Source organism: Gopherus evgoodei, chromosome 8, assembly GCF_007399415.2.
Source record: "Gopherus evgoodei ecotype Sinaloan lineage chromosome 8, rGopEvg1_v1.p, whole genome shotgun sequence".
NCBI lineage: Eukaryota > Metazoa > Chordata > Testudines > Testudinidae > Gopherus > Gopherus evgoodei.
In genome coordinates, this window is record NC_044329.1 from 42,400,991 (window position 1) to 42,416,022 (window position 15,032).

The 15,032-nt window shown below is 48.0% G+C and overlaps 2 protein-coding genes across 2 annotated transcripts in view; one reads left to right on the forward strand and one right to left on the reverse strand.

The window, feature by feature from the left end:
* LOC115656830 (DAP3-binding cell death enhancer 1-like) overlaps nucleotides 1-15,026 on the forward strand; it is a 35,582-nt gene extending 20,556 nt beyond the window's left edge. Inside the window, 4 exon segments of the mRNA XM_030573984.1 lie at nucleotides 345-503; nucleotides 6,742-6,834; nucleotides 10,259-10,415; nucleotides 10,709-15,026. Coding sequence (XP_030429844.1) covers nucleotides 345-503; nucleotides 6,742-6,834; nucleotides 10,259-10,415; nucleotides 10,709-10,893 — 594 coding nt within the window. The 3' untranslated portion in view covers nucleotides 10,894-15,026.
* PCDH12 (protocadherin 12) overlaps nucleotides 3,980-15,032 on the reverse strand; it is a 45,803-nt gene continuing 34,750 nt past the window's right edge. Inside the window, exon 4 of the mRNA XM_030573982.1 lies at nucleotides 3,980-4,872. Within this exon, the coding sequence (XP_030429842.1) occupies nucleotides 4,439-4,872 (434 nt within the window). The 3' untranslated portion in view covers nucleotides 3,980-4,438. The remainder of the gene's footprint in view (nucleotides 4,873-15,032) is intronic.

Genomic DNA, 15,032 nt, shown 5'->3' on the forward strand with positions numbered 1-15,032 from the left:
TATCAGAGTTGGAAGGGACCTCAGGAGGTCATCTGGTCCAACCTCCTGCTCAAAGCAGGACCATTCCCCAACTAAATCTGGTGCATGTCTGGGATCTGCAGGGCACTGAGTATAAAGGAGGCTGCACAGGTAAGGAGGGTATTTCTGCTAATGGCTGCCTGGGGGAGTATGCATAGCTTGTGATGAGAACCGGCAAGAGGGTTTGGATGCAGATGCATGCTATGGTGTCCTTGCCAGTCTGGGTAAGTATTGGAGAGTGGCAGCCTCCTCACAACGATGCCTGGGACAATACAGCCTGGCACACATACCTCCGGGCACTCGTGATGGTGTTTCTCTGTTTCCAGGCAGCTCTCTATTACCATCGTGCAGCCAGCAACGGGCACCCCATGGCCCAGTACCGCTATGCCAAGTTCCTTTTACGCCATGGGCTCAAAGCTGAAGGGGCTAATGTGCAGAAGGCTGTGACTCTGCTAGAGCAGGCAGCAGCAGCAGGGCTAGTGGAGGTGAGTTTCTATAGCACATGAATTATTGCTAAGGCTGAGCGTTTGAGTAGCATGGAGCCACCAGGGAACCCCCTCTGCACAATACTGGGTCCTTTGTAGGGCAGTGTCCATGGGGTTGGGGAAACCCTGCTTGTGTCCTTGCTACCCCCGCCCCCAGTATACCGGCATGCCAGAGTCAGCTAGCTGCAGTGACACGTTAGCATCACCTCAGCAAGATTTGTTCCTGCCCTTGTATTTTTAGGCGTGTAGAAGCCTTGGGGTTTGGCACTATGCTAGGTTTTTCTGGCTCCTGTGTGTCAGAGTTGTGGTGAGCTTTCCCCACTCCAGTGTGCAGCTCTTTGTTCAGGTAAGTCCAAGCCCCCTGCTCCCACTATGGTGCTAGGCCTATGGTGGACATGCACACTCAGTGCCTTTTCTGTCATCATTGATTCCCCTTGGATTAGGCCTTTACTAAGCTCAAACAAGGAGAGAGGCTGGAGGAGCCAGCTGTCGACGGGCCCTCAAAGGGGGCTCCTCCCCAATTTCAAACATCCAGGAGTTGATGTCAAGGTCTTGGTCCCGAACTGTGGATTCTGACCAGGAGCCTTTTATATTCCATGCCCCTTTCAGCTGCCAAGCAGAGACCCCCAACAACAATCTGCACAAAGGCAACCAGAAGGCAAAGGGCAGGTCTCACTGCCAGAGGTCAGTGTCTGGCCTGGTCCACACTACAGCGTTAAATTGATTTAAACAGCGTTAAATCGATTTAACGCTGTACCCCTCCACACTACAAGGCACTTTAAATCGATTTTAAGGGCTCTTAAAATCGATTTCTGTACTCTTCCCCAACGAGAGGAGTAACCCTAAAATCGATATTATTATATTGATTTAGGGTTAGTGTGGACGGAAATCAAAGTTATTGGTCTCATTCTTTTACTGAGCTACCCAGAGTGCACCGCTCCGGAAATCGATGGTAGCCTAGGACCATGGACGCACACCACCGAATTAATGTGCCCTAGTGTGGACGCGTAAAATCGATTTTATAAAACCAGTTTTATAAAACCGGTTTTAATAATTTCAATTTTATGCTGTAGTGTAGACGTGGCCTCAGTCTCAGCTGGCTCACATCACATGATGGTGTGTCCATCATCACATCAGACTCACCACTTCTCACCTTTTCTGGGCAGAGAGCTGCTTGGGATGTTGCCACAGCAGGGAGTGCTCAGACATTCACTAACCAGTGCTCAGATCTTGGGATGGGGAGCCACTCTGGTGCAATAGCACAGAATGCCACCTGCAGCCAGCTCTGCTCCTGGGGCAGAAACAGCCCTGGGTCTCTAGCAGACCCATTCCTCCTGGACTGAAACCAGGCAGCCCCCAGTCCTCGTTGCCAGGCAGTGGACCAGGCAACGGTGCTGGTCTCTTCCCAATATGGACTTTTCCAATCTGCTGGATTCTTTGGTCCAGCCTGGATCTGCTGTCTCATGGGTAAAGCCAGATTCTGCATCCTGCCCTGAGTCTGAGCCAGATGCTGTTTGACCCACTGAGATTTCATCCTTCCACCCATCAGACAGTACTTTACCATGTCTCTCACCTACAGTTATAACATTCTGACTTCTTCAGGAACCACCTCCATACTGGGACATCAATGTGACACTCCGCCCCAGTCATTGTCAGGGTATCATCATTTCTCGCACTGAAGACTGAATTCCTTCTGGAAATCACATTGGCCTGGAAAGTCTGAGATACAGGCACTACTGGTTCACCCACCTATGTGGTGCCCTCTAAGGACAAGGTGATACCTATGCTCGCACCCTAAAATCCATCAAAGGTGTCCTCCAGTTTCTACCAAACCAATCAGTTCATCAGCCTACCTGTATTTTTCCTAAAGCCCCAGTCACTTTGGTTCCCTGGTGTTTCAAATCAGCACTGTGATGCTGGCGGACCAGGCACCAGCTTGTGCCAAGGCCCGTAGGTCTCAACTGAACACTGATCAAATATAGCTGGAACCAGTTTGGCTCTACCAGTGTGTTGATACTGTTAAAATAGGTATTAGGAATTATAAGAATGTGTTTAGTTTTCAGACTTTATTAAATGCTTTTAAGTTGCTGCTTGCATTAATCTCACTTATAATACCTGTACCCTCTGTTCTAAGGTAATGTTTAAGTGTTTCATAGACTCATAAAAGATTAGGGTTGGAAGAGACCTCTGGAAGTCATGTGGTCCCAACCCCCTGCTCAAAGCAGGACCAATCCCAACTAAATCATCCTATTCAGAGGCTTTGTCAAGCTGGGCCTTAAAAACCTCTAAGGAAGGAGATTCCACTACCTCCCTAGGTAACCCACTGTCCTAGTGAAATAGTTTTTCCTAATATCCAATGTAGACCTCCCCACTGGTATTTGAGAGCATTACTTTTTGTTTTGTCATCTGCCATCACTGAGAACAGCTGAGCTTCATCCTCTTTAGAATCCCCCTTCAGGTAGTTTGCTCTGTATGTAAATCACCAAAGAGGAAAGAGGAGGAAAGAGACACTGAGTGTGAAATAGTTTCCAACAAGAGGTGTTACCTGTTGCCCATCAGTGCCTGATGAACTACTTTGGAACATCAGAGGACAAAAGACTTTGTTGATTGCCTTTTTCTGCCCCCTTCCTCCCCCATGAAGGGGAGACAAACAAGTGAATTCCTTCCAACAGCCAAATTTGCAACTTAAAGCAGAAGTGGGGAAGGAATAAAAGCACTAACAAGGAGGAACTGTATCTTTTATGCTGCTTAGTTTCCGAGGGGCAAGGATTACTAAGCATAAACAAAAGATCCCCAGTGTTTGGCCTGGGTTAGCCCAAAAGAACACATAGAGCTTGCTTATTACAGAAGCTTCTGTTACTTTTTGAAACTTAAGATTGGAACTGATTTTTATGTATATGTTTAACCTTTTGAATAACGCTCCTATTTCCTTTTAATAGTTAATAAATCTTTAGCTAGTTTATTATAGGAGTGGCTACAAGCTTTGTCTTCAGTGTGAAATTGAATTGAATGTGCAATTGACCACGGTAAGTGACTGGTCCTTTGAGATTGGATATAACCTGAATATTGCTGTGATCTTTGGTGTAAGGGACCATCTGTCACAAAGGCAGGCTTCGGGTAGCAAGATAGATCAGAGCACCCAAGGGGACTGTCTGTAACTCCATGTTAAAGCTGTAGTTTAGGTTATCGTTCTTGAGGAGTTCACACTTGAGTGGTGAAATCTAAGTAGAGAACTCAAAACCAATGTGGGGTTTGTGTCCATTTTCTTAACAGTCTTCCCTGAGGTTGGTACTCATGGTCTTGAGTCACTGCAGGACAGCTTGACAAGCACTGCAAGCCCCTCACCTCTCCTCTGCAAAGGGACCCTGCACTGTGTTTATCCAACTACCAGACCATATCCTCCTGTTCCCTTTTTCCCCAGCTTGTGCAGCATGCCTTAGTGCAGAGAGAGCCCAGACTTCAGGGATGGTAAAAAAATTGTAATCTGCCAAAGAAGAAAGGACTGCTGTGACTAATTTTACTACAGACAACAAAAGTTTTCTACAACTGTGTTCTGTTCCCTTCTTTCTCGAACCTAACTCCCCGGCCCTGTCTGCTTGTCTCCTACTTGTAAAGGGGCAGTAAGATCAGTGGGGTGGGAGAAGCACTGAAACTGTGTAATCTCCCAGGGGACAAAAGACAGCTGTGTCTAACTTTAGACAACCAACTATACGTTTTCTACAACTTTCCCTTCCCCAGTCAGGAGCTGTGTAACCCACCCACTCCCATCTCCCAGTCTTCTCAGTGCTGGGACCATTGCAACCTTACCACTGGCTGAGAAACACACAGACACAGGAGCAGTGTTTTTCTTTAATAATCTCTTTTTAAGAAAAACTTGTAGCCAAATGCATAATAGTTATTTATCAGAAATGAGTAAAATCATTGATTGATAACTGTCAGGGTGGGGTGGCCTGGATGGAGGAGAGAAAGTTGGAAGTTTTGTGTGAGAGGCCAGGGCATGACAGTGCCATGATTTCAGCATGACAGTTCAAACTTGCAGATGTAGTAATGCATGGCATAGTATCCATGGAGGAAAAGTCAGTGCACAGTACTGCAAATGCCTTTGATCTTAAAATCAGGATTGCAGCAATGGAGTAAGAGGGGAGATTCATGAAGAGGGTGGAAGGCTGTTGTACTTTACCAGCCTGGGGTTCTGGTTCCTGCCGCCATGCAGGGTCAACTTTGGGTTGATTGGGGGACTTCCTTAACTGGCTCATCCAGGTGGCGCAGAACAACATGCTCCTCATCTGCTGGGTCTTCCAGGACATCGTCCGTGGTCCCTGCTGCTTCCTTGCACTTGCCCTCATCAGCATCCTGACAGACAAGGAGGCTGGGGAGATGGAGGAGAGGATTGTGAGCCACTCCAGACTCTGTACTAGGAGCCCATGACAGCATCCTGACAAGCTCCTTGTAGAAGGGGCATGTACAGCGAACCCTCCTGGAATGATTGTCCTTGTCTTTAGCCCTCTTGCATTTGAACTCAAGAGCTTGATACGTTCCAGGCACTAGGCCGGAGTCTGCTGAATGCCTGCCTGGTCCTACTTCCATGATGTTTCCTGGTACAGTGCATGTTTCTGCCGCTCCAGGTGACATTGTGGAAGATGGTGTACTCCGACCACACGTTGATTGACATCCAGGTGTGGTTGTTGGACCAAGTGGCTGCTCTTGGAGCAGGATCCAGTTTCACCTGGATTGATCTGTAAAGTGCACCAGGAAGCTGTTCTGATATGGTTAGTGCAGCTCACTACTACTGGTGAAAACGGGGGGACCAGGACCTTTATAGATTGGGTAAGCGTCAGGAAGAAAAGAGTTCAGTTCATTGTGGGAATGGAGGGGGAGGACTATTACCCCTATCCATACTGCAAACTGGCAGTCGTATGGAGCTATGCCACAGCCTGCAGCGTGTACTTACCCATGGCCCTCAATGGTGCTAGCCTTATACTTGCCTTTTACTCGCCTTCAGATGTGATTGTGAGGTTTAGGTGTGGACAATAGGGTTATGGCACAACCAAGTGCATGTATGCATGTACAGTCGCTAGTGCAGACATACCAACTGTCTGAACAGGATGAAGGGGTTTCATAAATAACTTGGATTATTGTAGCGCCTGGGAATAGTACAAGGGGTCAGTAAAGTTCCACACAGACTCCTTCCAGGGAGATTACATTGTGCACTCTCTTGCTAAGAAGTAGCTAGGATCCCAGTACTAGAAAGAGAGCACATGCCACCAGACAGCATGCTTTCGAAATGCGTCCTCTTCTGAATCATGCAAGGTTATTATCTGGAGTTCCAGCCACACATGACCCTGGCCAAGTTCACCAGATTTAGCCTCTAGGACCTAAACCAACCTGCAATCTTAACTCTCAACTGAGACTCCTAAACCTCGCCTCATTAAGCCTTGCTAATCCCCAAAAGGAGGGATTCCTGCAGGCTGTGCTTGAAGGAAGAACAGTTACTTACCCAGTAACTGTGGCTCTCTGACATGAGTAACCTGCATGGATCTACGCTCCCTTCCCTCCTTTTCTACTAGTTTGGAGTTTTAACAAAGTGGTGATTCTATGGCAGGCACCGAATTGTATTTGGGACTCTGCTCCCTCATACATATCTTCAGATAGGGGAGGACATGGCAGTATATAGGAACAGTATATGCCAGCCCCAGGGACACTGCTGCCCAGAAAGTTCAGAGCTTGTGCGTTGTGTGGAGCACTCCATGCTGGCGGTGTTCAAACACGCACAGCTACTGTATGAGTGACAGTCTGTAGGCTTTGGGGTAACAGTTCGTGGTCAGGATTCCTCCATTGTCATGCACACATGTGGCTCTGTTTGCCTAGGGCAGTGAGTATGAAAGCATAACCTGGGTGTTAGTGCAGGGGTTTTATTGCAAAGTATAGGGTATTTACCTCCAAGCATTCTGCTTTGGAGCCTTTTGCCCTTTTTTTATACACTTATGGCTTCCTCATTTTTTCCATGACAGAGACCCAGGTTTATCCTCTCAGGACAACCTCTTCCATGGGCTGTGCATCAGGGAGGATGTTCTTCCCTCCAGTCTGCTGGTGAACATCTTGCCTGTGGCACTGGAGCCCATGGTTTGACACCACACAGGGAGTGAGTCTCTAAGCACACAGATACCATGGTGATGGGCATGATCTATAATAAAGACAGATAATCCCTAGTGATTTGTGCTGTGTGGTTTTGCTGCAGGCACAGGCCTACCTTGGGGTGCTCTACATGAAGGGACTGCAGTCTGCAAAGCAGAGGGCTCTGAAATACCTGTGGCTGGCGGCCAAGAATGGGGTAAGTGCTTTCTGTGCCTGCAGAAGGGGATAATTGCTCAGGTCATGGGCTCACTGGGACTTCTCAATTGAGCTCAAAGGCCAGGAGCCAGGATTGCTGGAAATGAGATTCTCTCTAAATGTTTGCAGTGTTTTTGTAGCTGTGTTGGTCCCAGGATATTAGAAAGACGAGATGGGTGAGGTAATATCTTTTATTGGACTACCTTCTGTTGGTAGAAGGGACCAGCTTTTGAGCATCACAGAGCTCTTCTTCAGATAAGGAGAAGGTAACCAAAGTGTCCAAGCTAAATACAAGATGGGACAGATTGTTAAGTGTAAGTGATTCATACATGCTGTAGGAGACCACTTAAAATTAAGTGGGCAGTTAAGGGTTAGCCGGCAGAAGGGTGTGTTACCAACTGTTGTAATGAACCATAAAAACAGTGTCTCTGGGCGTGTCTACACTACAAAATTAAGTCAAAATACAGCCACCACAGTAATTAAAGCAGTGGTTCATGCCCACATGTGCTCCTTCTGTCAGTGATGTGTGTCCTCACCTGGAGCACTTCCACCCACTAAAGTGGTGCAGTATGCGGCACACACAGCTGGAGCCCCATCACCCTGTGGCTGACAGCCCAAGCTCACAGCTGGAGCCTCACCCATCTCACACTGGAGGTGACAGCCCCTTCCTCATCACAGAATCCCAAGCCTAGGCTCCAGCCTGAGCCCGAACATCTATACTGCAGTTAAACAGCCCCATAGTCTGAGCCTGGGAGCCCAAGTCAGCTGACCCAGTCCAGCCGTGGGTGTTCAATTGCAGCATAGACGTACCCAGTAAGTATCCCTTTGTTCTTCCATTAGGAGAGGATAAATAGAGCCCTAGGGATCATCTCTAGCGCACTGGTTCTTCTGTATGTTTCTGTCCTGTCCCTTACACAACTACCAGTACTAAGCAACCCTACTTTTTCCAACCCCTCTCTGCAGGGCCCATCGCTAGGCCTCCTCTCTTCCTTCGAGATCTCTGGGATGGGCTGCCCAGAGCTGCATATCTATCCAGAATAGTGCTGACTTAGGTGTGGTTTTAGTGAGCTGTTCACGGTGACACCCCCAGGTCTTTTACTCAAGAGATTACAGTTTATTTAGAGCCAGTCAGTAAGTCTGGGATCTGGATAATTCAGATTGTCCCTATTTGTTACTTATTTGCTTAGCTTCATTTGATCTCCTGAAGTTCCTCACAATCCTCTTTTAGACTTGACTGAGCAATAGTGTGGTTGTCCATTGTGTGACAGGCATGCAAGCTATAGTGCTTAGGTTGCCAGTGGGGAGCTGTGGCCGCTGAGTCAGAGCTGTGGGCTGCTTGTGAGTTGCCACTCACTACAGCTTTATAGGACTCTGTAAATCCTCACAATTCAATGTGTCCTCTGTGCAGGAGGCAAGGTGTCTTGTGGGACAAGCACCCTTTGTGTGTGACCGTGCATTAATGATTGCTGTGCTCATGGACAAGGGGACATACATAGGGCTGCACATGCCCCCTTAGCTCTGGTATCCCAATTTCTGGGTGCTTACTTATGCAATCTGTATGTTTGCTTGAGCCAGGTGTTTGGTTTGTTCCTTCAGCATAGGCCTAGAAGCTGGGGGGAGCAATCAAATTGTTTAGCAAGGTATGATAAAAGGAACAGACTGGAGGTATCTGACAGAAATTCCGTCTCAAGAGATGCTCAGAGGAGTAAGTAACAGTCTGGGAGAGAGAGGGCGAATGATAGAGGAGCAAAAAGAAGCCTCAAGACTTGGACTCTCCTGTGTTTACTATAGGTTGTCAGTTCCCCTTTCATGTAATCTGATCCTATAATAGATCTTATATTGCTTTTCTTAAATTTTGGTCAAGAGTCTGTACTCTTCCAGATTATAGATTGCCCTATCTTTGTTCCTCCAGGAAATTGAGGAATAGTTTGTATACTCCATATTTCCATGGTATAAGACTTTCAAATTTATTATAACTAGATTGTGGTTTTCTGTTACTCACTGTAATAGCATGGCACCCACCTCTCATGAGCACCCCTTCTGGTTGGGTGTGTCTGCAGTCTTTAAACCAGTCCCAGCCTTGGTATTGGGCTGTACCCCCAGGGCTTCATCCCTGGAGACAATGGTTTCACTCTCTTGATCTACTCTGGCCCCAGCTCTCCAGCCAGGCCACTAAGTAGTTCTTTTCCCCTTCTGAGGATTGTAGACCAATTTACCAGTGGCCTGTCAGGGGCGGGGGGACCTGGGCCCACCCATTACTCTGGGTCCCAGCCCAGGGACCCTAAGAATAGCAGCCACACATTGCCATGTCCCTTTAACTATGTTGCTTTCAATTCCTTGGGCCACTTCCCCATGGCCCCAGCCTTTACCAAAGCTTCACCCTTAGCTCAGGGCTCTTTTACATTCAGGCCTAGCAGCCAGCCAATGCTCTTCCTTGCTCCCCAGGTCCCTGCCAGCACTGAACTGTCTGTGGTGCTGCAGTTCCCTTTGGCCAGCCAGGAGTGCCATCTGCGCTCATCTAGCTCCAGCAAAGAAATGCCTGTCGCTGGCTATGGAGCTCCTTTTATATGGCCCTCTTGGGCCCCGATTGGCTACTCCCTCTAGCCTCTTTCATTCCTGCACTGTCCCTCTAGACCGTTTGGAGGGCCTCTCTACTGCTCCTTTCCTGGGACGGATGTGGCAGGACCCTGAAGCCTCTAACAGGGGGGCCTCTGGGCCTAGTCCACCCTGTCACACTCAGTTATTATTGCTATCTTTTAATCAACATAATCATATATGGATGGATGGATGGATGAGGGAGAGTATATGTACAACAAGAGAGTGACAGATATTACCCAACAAGATGATCTAGTAGGAGTCATGAGTCCTAGTTTGCCTTTTGGTTTTCTATTTTGAAGACAGTCCATGCTTTTTAACCATATTTGAATGAATTATCAAATCCTCATTTACGTAAGGCATATATTCAGTAAAGATCTCTCACCATGGAAACTGCTGTCCTTAAAGGTAAATATGGAAAAGTTCCTTTATGTCTGTGTTTTTGCCCATGTAAATCTGGAGTGTTGGAAGATTTACCTCATTATCTTTTGCACTGTAGAATTTTCCAGCTTTTGAAAGCATGCTGGATTTTACCTCTTTTGTATAATAAATAATTTTTATCACTATCTCAGAAGATAATGTTTTTAGTATTTTCTCAATCCCTGATAGTAATGAAATCGATAGCAATTTTTGCCCTTTTAGCATTGTCTTGAAGAAGAGAGGTTTTTTAAGTTCTGATTGACATGTTATTGTATTATATGGATATTGGTGTTGGTTTTAGATTGGGAATGTTTTTCTTTTTGTATTTGCCAAAGATGTATGTCATATCAATTGAATTGAATAGCCTGACCCCCCTCCTCCCTGACTGCTGTGTGTATGTTTACATCTAGGATTCCCAAAGCAGGTATCATGTTGGTGTTTGCTATGAGAAGGGCCTTGGAGTACAACAGAACTTTGCAGAAGCAATGGAGCATTACCAGCGCTCAGCTGCTGCAGGAAACAGACATGCTCAGGAGAGAATGCAAGTTGTTGAGCAGGAGATGGCAGGTACTACAGCATCAGAGGTTCATGGCAAAAGGGACATGCCAAAGGCTTGGGCAGCACTCCCGTGGCGGGGGGAGGCTCCTGTCACCAGAGGCTGGGACCCCATTAGGCGGGAAGCCCATGTCACCAGAGGCCGTGAGGGGAGACAGCTCCGCAGCTGTCGATGTTGCTGCAGTAAGGGTCTCTACTCTTGTTCTCCACCCTGCCCTGTGCTCATTGGTTGGTTGTTGACCATGCTGAATGGTGGGATTGGTCACCTGCAACCTGAGAGTTTCAGTAACGTCTCCTCTTTGTAGGCTTGACAGCCGCAGAGAGCAGTCATCCAGCCCCTTCTGGAATGAGAGCGTTCTCCTCCAGCCCCTGCCTCTGGGTCCTGGAGCAACTAGCAGAGCAGCGCCAGGCCCCTCCGATGGGATATCGTGCTTTACCCCTGCCCCACTCCTGGAGCACAGGCAGTCTGGCGGGGGCTGACGTCAGCTGACTGAGATGGAATCCAGCCCCAGAACACACAGCAAGTCTATCGGATTCTTCCTGCCTGGAGCCACAGCCAGTGCTCTATTCTCAGGGGATAGCACTTGGCTAGTAGGTACAAATGGAATCAATCCCTTCCTGTGGAAATCATGCCCAAGAGGAGCAGTATCGTCCTCCTGTAACTCCACCAGCCCTTGGGGAGAGGCAGCAGTGTGGAGGGGGCGGGGTGATGGTGGATGGGGATAGGCTATGGTGTTTGGAGAGGAGGGGGCAGTGCAAGTTCTCTAATGGAACAGGAATGATACACGTGCTTCCAGAGCAGTCTCCCTGTACCCTATTGATACTACTCTGCACTACCTGGCCTAATTTCACACTGCCCCAGCCAACCCCGGGCCCCAGCTCCTCCACTCTGCCTTGGCCCAGGGGCCTAACCATATGCATTTACACAGCCTAACCCAGCTCAGCCACCATGCTTTGTGAACTGGGCCAGCACCTCACTGTCTCTGCTGGCCTGAAGGCCTTGCTGGAGGCTCCTCCTCTGAACACCAGTGCTCTGCTCCATGCTGGAGCTGCACTTGGCTCGCTGGTCCATCCCCTACCTGTACTGTCTGGCAGTGTCATGACTTGCCACCAGGGCTGCAGGTCACACAGTGGCTCTGCACACACATGTTGCAGCAGTTTAATTAAATCAGTTAAAAGCCGATTAAGTCAAACAGATGCTGATCTCTGCCTGCGCCTGTACATGTACCCACACAAGCTAAACCGATACAAACAGGGTTTAATCTGTGTTAAGAGTATCTTGACACAAATTGCACTGTTTTAATTCAGTAGCAAATTCTCCCTGTAGTCAAACTGGTGCATCTCTGCATGTAGGTCTGGCCTCACAACAGCAGCTGTCTGTCCCCTGGCATCTATTCTCAATTCCAGCCTCCATTCTGCAACTGTAGGTAGCTCCCACTCTGTTTCCAAAACCTGTGGCCTTGCATTCAAGGCCACTCAGTTTACTTGCTCTTCCTTTGTGAGGCAGGATGCAACTGGCAGGAAATCCCTCCAACGGATTTCCCTACTCTCATCATAACCAGGGCTGCTCCTGAGCATCATCTCCCTGCTGTGGGCGGAGGGAGGAAGGGGGAGCTGCACCCACCCCCTTCCTTTGTTATAGAACTCACCGTGCAGCAGGGAGGAATGAAGCATAGCAAGGCTAAGCTAGGGGAATGGAATTAATCTCCACTTTAATTCACTAATTTATTGTTGTCTACAAATAAATCCAGTGGCTACATGCAAATAGTGCAGAGTGAGAAAGTTGGGAAGTTGTTCGTTGTGTTTGTGGGATGCCTGCAGTCAGAGATGAGAGCAAGCCCTCCAGTGCTGAGCTCCCCCACAGCCACAAGCACGTCCCCTGTAGCTTGCAGAGGAGTTCAGGCCTGTGGCTGGGCCAGAATTTGCCTCAGTCATTTGATTGCTGAGGAAAAACAATTTTGTTTTCAGCAGACAGCAAGTAGTGAAGAATTAGTGGTGTAACTAATAATAAGATGATGCAAGCAGCAAATAATGAGCCCCATCCTTCAGGTCACTGTTTTTTGCTTCCAAGGATCTTTGGACATTTCTTAAAGTATTTTAGAGAATCCAGTGTTAGAAGGATTTGATTTTTGAAAAATTACAGAACTCCAAGTGCTAGAGACTTTTTGCTTACATTGCTCCATCACCTGTGCCAGCCCCACCATGTAGAAGGCACTCTCAAGGGGATGGACAGTTGGGAGCAAGTTCCACTCCCCAAAATGTCTTTTCATTTTCACTCCTTTAAATGGACCCCACCCCAGTGTCTATTCCTGCTGTGGGTTGCTGTGCACACACACACAAAACAAAGTTTTGTAACTGCTATGCATGTGGGAAAGATAGTGAGAGGGCAGGTGTGAGCATTCACTAGACAATTTTGGCCCTGTACTGGTACTGCTAGATCTTTGCCAGCTCTGGGGAAATGCTGTTACATAAAGGGGAGCCAGAAATGCAGTTGTTTTGGAGCGCTCACCTCAAAATTTGTAACAAGAGAGACACTAAAGTGGAGCTATCAGTACATCTAAACAGAAAGTGCTGCTTAGCCTTAACTAGGCCTCTGGCCATTGCCAACAAGCTGCCTCCAGCTCCAGATTACAACCACCTCAGTATTAACCTGTCTGGTGGAACATTGAGCAGGTGACAACTGTCAAATATTTGGGTAGTGTCAGTGCTGGAGGATGCTCCTAAGACGTGGACACTCATACAGCAGAAGCTACTGCCATGTTTTGGGCCCTTCATGTGACCTCTGTGGAAATGTTGGGACATAAGTTTACCACAAAGCTGTAGGTCTATAGAACTATGGTTATACCAGTTTTATTGTATGGAAGTGAAACATGGGCGCTGAGGAAGGCTGAAGAGCATGGACTGACGTTTTCAATTCTTGTCATCATCATCAACTTGCTCCTTATTTGAGGCAGGACAGGATCAGAAATGGGCAGGGGTTTGGTTTTGACAGTTATCTTGGCATGGTCATGTCAGGATGGAAGATCAGCTAATTCTGAAGCACATGTACCAAGGAATGCCATGAACTAGTGGTGATCACATGAGTGCCAAAAGCTTCAGTGGTGTGACAAGACTGCCAGTGATGGACAAACTGTGAATATCCAGCCAGACCAGAGATCAGTTTTAGTGGCACTTGATCTGCAAGGAAGCCACTCCTACCCAGGGCTCATTCACTGTCCCCACAGCCCTATGAGAGTGCCTTCTACATGGTATGGCTGGCACAGGTGATGGAGCAATGCCATAAATACATGCCCCCAAAACTTAGGTCCCTCTCCTCCCCCATGTTCTAGTTCTCACAAATGCACATGCACAACTCTAAAGCTCACCATCCACCATGACTGACCCTCCCTTACATCCTATGGCTCAACTGCCCTCCCATACCCCTAAGGGTCACCCCCCATGGCTTCACCCCCTCCACATACACATCCTTATGGCTCACCCCCCTCCACATACACACACCCCTTAGTGCCAAATTGAAGATGGTCACAGGGATGAGCCTTGTGATTATTTTTACAGCTGGGTTTCCATTGTACTTTCCAGGGTCCTCTGCTCTGCTCCCTTCCTCCTTACTGGTCAGCTATCTCCAGGCTGGGCTTCTATCGAGCTGGGCTTCTTGCTCCCCCACCCCCTGGCTACACGCTGGACCCTGATACACTGCAGCCTGGCTCCTGCCCCTGTGGGAAAGCTGGGGAACATGAGGCAGTTGTGGGCAGTTCCCAGCCAGGCAGGGATACAGAAACCATGGTGTCAGTCATCTGATGCAGCACCATGGGGGATGTGAGAGAAAAATACTGAATTCTGAGGCATTTTGGCAAAATGTGTTAGTCCACAGCTGTGGAATCATAGAGCCCATGAAGTCTGAGAGAGAGGAACAAGACAGGTCTCACCTCTCCAAGCTATACTTTCAGTTTCTTTGAAGACTCAGGCAGGCATTACTGTATTGATTACACTTGATCACATTTATGAGACTTTTGTCACAACCACAAAGGCTAAAAATATTTTAATTTTAAATAAAATTGAAGATCCCGGAGTCTGATTCTGCGGCAATGTGAATTCTGCAGCTGGGGTCTTGTCTGTGAGCTCAGGATTGCTGAATTTGGGTCTCAGAATGAAGTTTGCATGTGATTGAGTGAGTTCTGTTCATTGTTTCTCTAGCACAATCCACTCTGCCCTACCCAGACTCAGGAAAGGGCCTTGCTGAATTATGACCCCTGCAAGAGTGTCACTGCCTGTCAGACAGTCAGGTGGCTTCAGTAACTGCAGTGTCTACTGCACTTGCCATAGTGTTTGTTGCCCAATTTTCATGTCCTCCTGCTACCAGAAGTGAAAGCCCAGGTCCAGCTGTGATGTAGGGCAGATTGCAGTATGGTAAATGCTCTCCTAAGTTACCTTCCCATGTCAGCAAGGGAGAAACTTGAAAGAGGAATGCTGGGCCTGAGGCAAATGGATGGGAGGTGGGGGCAGATTGTGAGCAGGAGGGAGGTGCCCAAGTAATGGGTGGAGAGATGGGGCTAGGGGATAGGCCATGGGCGGAAAGGAGGAAACATGGTGGATGGGAAATGGGACCTGTAGCTGGGCCATAGGTGGGAG